Raw genomic sequence first — 6000 nt, 5'->3', positions numbered from 1 at the left:
GGATGGGCTGAAAAGAGAAGGCATGCAGCCAAGAAGCCAGTATGTCTACATCTATATTTAAAATATCTATAGTTTGTTTGTTTAAACATAGGCTTGTCCCAAACTCAACATTATCACATCTCAGCTTCCCCAAAACTAGGATTACAGCACTGTGCCATGGGCATGAGGCAGAGGACCACAGACCTAGAAGACAGGGAGGCACACAGTGGCTCCCCTAAGGTGCCAAGGACAGGTATAACAGAGAGACTGTCAGCTGGGTGTGGTGCACGTCTTTAACACAGGGTCTTGGGAGGCAGAGGTAGGAGCACCACCATGAATTCAAGTCCATCCTGGGCTATACAGTAAGTTCCATCCAGGTCAGCCTGGGCTAGCGTGAGACCCTACCTCAAAAAGGAGGGAAGGCTGGAGAGATGGCTTAGTGGTTAAGATACTTGCCCGCAAAGCCAAAGGACCTTGGTTCGATTCCCCAGGACCCATGTAAGCCAGATGCACAAAGTGGTGCATGCATCTGGAGTTCATTTGCAGTGGCTGGAGGCTCTGGCGACCCCATTCTGTCTCCCTCTCCCCCCCCCCACCCCGTGCTTCAATAAACAAAATAGACTTTTTTTTAAAAGGGAAAGATACAAAGCGAAGGGATGATGTCCGCTGTAGTCTACAAAGGACAATGGAGCTATGTTAGGGGCCAGGCCCGCGGAAGTTTTCTTTGTCCTCATCCCGGAAAGGTCCGAGCTTTCCTGAGCAAAAATCCTAGGGGAGTTCCATTGCCTGTGGAAACAAGGAATTTTCTAGAACTCACCACAAGGTGGCGACAGACACCCGTGGACACCATGCGGCCCTCCCCTCCCGGCGGGCCCTGGCTGCCCACGTCCGGATCAGGGCAGTCCGGATTCAAAGGAAACCGATCTGCAACCGCGGGAAAGTCACGCCAACCAGAGAATAAAAACAGGGGCCGCAGAAAATAGAAGGACACCTTGTTTTAAACAGATAAGAGAGTCTGCACGCAGGCCAGACAGTGGCTGCGAGTTGGGTGTCAAAGGAATTCAAAGTTTGCCATGGAGCCTCTGGCAAGACAGGAAACTGGAAAGCGTGGGCAACAGGCGGCGGAGTGCCAAGGGAGAGGTGGTTACAGCCCTGCAGGTGGGTGCAGGTGGTGGAGCCAAGAGTTGGTGATGGAGAAAAATGCTTTCTGAATGATCCGTTCACATTTACTGCCATTTTTTTTAATGGAAACAGTAAACAAATCAATGAAGCCCAACACAACTGACCATTGAGTAGAATATATTCCATTTAATTTATCCTTGGGAATTCGTGCTTGTTAGCTTTTGCTCTTGGTGGGTGTGTCATTATGGACTGATGACTTCACACCGATGGTATCAACTGATGCCAGCCATTGTTCTGGGGCTCACATCCTCCACCTTTGGCCAATAGGAGCCATTTCTACACCGGTTGTGTGTGACTTTGAATAACCCAGTTACTGAAAGCTCTGCTTTCAGACCCAGCAAGGCACAAGTGTTCTAAAATTACCTGGTACCTTTCAGGCCCAGACCAGACATGGAATTAGAGACTTCTTTGATGAAAAGTAACCCAAATCTACATCATTATGTGAGTAATTTTTCTGCTGAGCTATTTCAGCTGGAAAAGGCCAAAATACTTTTTGATTTTTTTTTACTTATGTATTTTGAGAGAGAGAGAAAGAGGCAAAAAGAGAGAATGGGCTCACCAGGGCCTCTAGCCACTGCAAATGAGCTCCAGATGCCACCTTGTGCATCTGGCTTACTTGGGTGCTGGGGAATCTAACTTAGATCCTTAGGCTTTGCAGGCAGGTGCTAAGCCATCTCGCCAATGCTCAAAATATTTTCAATCGCAGATTATCTGCCTATGAATGCCACATTGTGTGATTTTTCACTGTCCGGTGATACAAAAAACTTTTAACATGTTATACAGGCATAACTTCAAAAGTGCTTCGTTTGATTTGTCTGTAATAGCGCTATTCTTATGCAAACTTCAGGGTCTACAATGGGCCCTCCATTTCACTAATCCTGAAAGAAGGTCTCTATCAAAATAAATAGTTATTTGTTTCCTTTATCCTATAGCTTAGGGGAATTTTTATTTTTATTTGAGAGAGAGAATGGGCGTACCAAGGCCTTCAGCCACTGCAAATGAACTCCAGATGTATGTGCCACCCTGTGCATCTGGCTTAGGTGGGTCCTGGGGAATCAAACCTGGGTCTTTTGGCTTTGTAGACAAGTGCCTTGATCACTAAGCCATCTCTCCAGCCCTAGGGGAGTTTTTGAAATACACTCTCCATGCAAACAGTATAAACACTGAATAAATTTTGTTTTAAGCTGCCAAGTGGCTGTGCTGAGAGTCACACACATCAGCTCTCACTCCAAGTGGCTACCTGAGGACGCCTCTGGCAGCAGTGTGGGTTCCATGGTTTGCATTCTGTTCCATTCTGAGACGATTGCAACCTGCCTCCAGCCCTATTTTCTGTTTTCATTTTACCACAAGACTTATAACCTTCCAATATACCACGATTCACTTAATCATACTGTGTTTTTTTTTTCATTGTTTATTCACTAGCATTTTCCTTTTGTCCATTGAAATGTGAGCCACCAGGAGGAAAATTTTGTCACTTGGCTGTGGTTGCTGTTCTCAGAAGGCAGGACTAGGAACTCTGGATCTAGGAGAAGCTCCCAGGTAAGAACAGCAAGGACCACAGGAGACATCTTCGCTGAGACAGTAGAAGTCAACCTGGGGACTTCCAGATACCCTCCCCCCTCCACCACTTCCCCCAGTGCTGGGACTCCAGCGGCATGAGAAAACAGACTTTGTGTTGAACTTGTCCATGGATCTTGCATCTGGAAGGTTTGGGCCTCCAGAAATCAAAGTGGGACACTGGAGCTCTGCCTTGTGACTCGCGTGACATGCCTGCTGCATCAGAAGAATCCCCAGTTACAGCTGCTGCTGTAACAAGCACTAAGGTGGCCTAGCTTACAGGCCCACGTGACATGAATAAATCAGAGGGGAGGAGAGGATGGGCCAGGGACGAGGGAGCAATCAGCTTTGGGGACAGCCTCTCCCCCATCAGGAACAAGCTCCATGTTTGGTGCCTGATTGGGGGCCAATGCATCCATGCTGGGGACATGGTGGGGGGCAACAGAAGAATTGAGAGAAAAATTCTATGTAATAGTAGTCGAATCCAGCAAGCAAGACAAAACGGTAGAAACTCATGAAAGACTAAAACAAAAAGTCAGCAGTTATATCTTCATTCTAGGCATAGGCAGGTGACAAAAAGACAAGCACCCCCCCCCCCCCCGCCACACACACACACACACACACACACACTAGGGTGAGGGAACAGGTAAAATAGAGGATGAGGGTGGTGACCCACATGCTTTACTTTTGCAAACTGAATGTGTATTTCCAGATCAGTTGCAATATAAAATTGACACTCTACATAAAACAGTCAACACAGGTATACAAAATGGTACAGAGACAGAGAGCGCATGTCAGGACCGCCACGCCCCAGAAGGTCCCCTGGTGGAGAGAGGGCAGCGGGCCTTGGTTGTGGAGAAGAGAGTCAACTGGTTGGAACCGCTGGACTGTCCCCAGCTGCGTTGGCTGGAGGGATCCAGAAAGTCAGGGTGGAGACAAGCCTGGCTCTCCAGTCCCTCACCGCTCAAGAGACTTCTTCCACCTCCCCCTGACCCTGGCTCTTTGCTTCACCTGGAAGGTGAGAGCAGTGACTTCAGATGGGCAGGGGCTGAAGAACCTTGAGTGACTTGTCCACGTGGCCTTTCCTGTGCAGCGCCCTGGCCAGGTGAGGCTGCTGCCCTCTGCCTCCCCTCCGCTAGGCCTCGTGAACAGCATGAGGCCACAGCGCACCCAGGCAAGCCCGGGCCAAGGACTCTTGAGAGCTGTGTGCAGGCCTCTCACTGCAAGTGCTACCTGGGCTCACCCTCTCCCCCTCACCAAAGGGGTCCTTTAGGCCTCTCAGGACTCAAAGCTGATGATGTAGCTAAAACCCTAAAAGCCACTTTTTATGCTGGATCCTAAAAGATGACCCAGGACACACAGTGGGCCTGGTGGAGGTCTTGTTTTCAGTGGGGCCGCGGCCCCCTCTGCATCCCCTGCCAAAGGGCCGGCCAAGTCGTGGCCTCCGCCAGGGGTGTGAGTGCATGTTGGCACTGTTTCTTCCGTCCTGCCAGGTCTCCTCTGGCAAAGTGGGTTTTGTTGTTGTTATTTGTTTTTGCTTTTTTTTTTTTTTTTGAGGTTGTATTGTTTATCTGTTTGGGTGGCTGGTCACTTCCTTACTTGGGGTCAAGTCTCACTATGTAGCCCGAGCCACCCTGAGTCTGTGATTCTCCTGCCTCAGTCTCCCATTGCTGAGATTGCAGGCGTGCAACAGCCGACTGTGGACGCTGACTGCTACACATTGTATCCCAGTGTCCCAAAGAGCTGAAGCCACCACGGTGCACAGCACCACGTTCCCTGTAGACCTGCAAGTGCTAGGTGTGGTGACAGACAGAAAAAGAGAGAGAGAGGGAACAAATGAGAATGAGAACATAAACGAGAAAGAGTGTAACCGATGTGTGGCTGATTCACAATTCAGATGAGAAAACGGGTCCGAAGCGGTGACGTCACTTTCCCCAGTGACTCAGCGCGCACACTGGCAGCTACCCGTCTGGAGGTCACTTCTGCTGACCCCTCGTCTACACTCTGTTGGTCACACTGCTCTGCTTCTGTTGGTAGCTGCTAGTCATATGCACAGGAGGCTCCTGGTGCTTCTCTTGTCTTTTGTCCATGGAGGAGAGCAGAAACATAGCTCTCCTCATCCTGGGTCCTGCAGACCAGGCTGTCACTCCGCTGGGCCCTTCCCCAGGTCGGCTAGGTCCAGGCCTCCAGCAGCTGCTCCGAGGACAGCACCACCACGGCGCAGGCATCCACCTCTTCCCTTCTGCAGCTGATGAGCTTCTGGGAGGAGCTGGTGATTTTCTGAAATTTCATGTTCACCAAAAATCATTAGGTGTTACTACAGTACCAGTGACCGCAATTAAAAAATGTCACAAGATTCCCAACTATTTGGTTAATTTTGCAAGTAAAAGATAACTTCAAAGACAATCCAGCCCCTGGATCGGAGGCTTCCGTCATGGGCTGGTATCATCTCCTGGCTGGCTGCCCAGCTATTCCCCACAGAGCCCTCCTGGGTCAGAGCTCCCTCTCTGAGAACTGGACCCCCCACAAGTCCATATGTAATTCTGGGGAGGAAATCTACTCCCTACCCCCAGAGAGCCCTGAGGGGATGGCCTGGTATGAGAGGCTGTGTGAGCAGTACCTAGCCCAGGACACATGCCACAGGGTGTTCCATACACGCCCTCTCTTTCTTGTTCATCATATTCCAGGTGTTAGTTTTTCTCCCAGAAACCCCAAGGCATGATTGTAGCTGGTTTTAAACAAGTGGAGAGAAGTTCTGCTGAGGGACTTCATGGCTAGCTTGCTGCCAAGGTTGAATATGAAATGTTCCCTGACTACCTCAAATCAAATGTTGGGGCCTTGATTGCCAGCTGACAGGCCTTTGGGGAGTGATTGGATGCTCAGGGCTCCAAGCTAATCAGTGGACTAGTCCTTTGAGGGGTTCGTAAAAGGACTGCATCGTGGATGGGTTCACAGGCAGATGGGTTCATTGAACGGGGTGAAGAGCAAGAGGCAGCGCCCCATGGGAGGTCGTAGATCACGGGGAACTTGCCACGGAAAGATAGATCTTGTTCCCTGACCCGCCCTCTTTACTCCCTCTGATTCCTGGCCACCAAGAAGTGGAAGTTCTACCACACCAGGTCCTTCTACCATGGTACACACCACAGGCTCAAAAGCCTTGGAGGCAGCCAACACAGACTTAAATCTCTGAAACTGTGAGCCAAAACAAATCTTTCTTCCCTCAAGTTTTATACATACATTTACAGCAACAAAAGTGTAACACACCTGATCACTTCCACCAAA

The 6000-nt window shown here is 49.7% G+C and overlaps 1 protein-coding gene across 1 annotated transcript in view; it reads right to left on the bottom strand.

Annotated features, from left to right (window-relative positions):
• Positions 1-4179: 4179 nt before the first annotated feature.
• The window catches only part of Il20rb (interleukin 20 receptor subunit beta), a 50921-nt gene continuing 49100 nt past the window's right edge, over positions 4180-6000 (bottom strand). The window contains exon 7 of the mRNA XM_004664201.2: positions 4180-4998. Within this exon, the coding sequence (XP_004664258.2) occupies positions 4891-4998 (108 nt within the window). The 3' untranslated portion in view covers positions 4180-4890. The remainder of the gene's footprint in view (positions 4999-6000) is intronic.

This window comes from Jaculus jaculus, chromosome 17 (genome assembly GCF_020740685.1).
Source record: "Jaculus jaculus isolate mJacJac1 chromosome 17, mJacJac1.mat.Y.cur, whole genome shotgun sequence".
NCBI classification, from domain to species: Eukaryota; Metazoa; Chordata; class Mammalia; order Rodentia; family Dipodidae; genus Jaculus; species Jaculus jaculus.
Note: the sequence above shows the minus strand (reverse complement) of the source record. Positions and strands in the feature narration are given on the sequence as shown.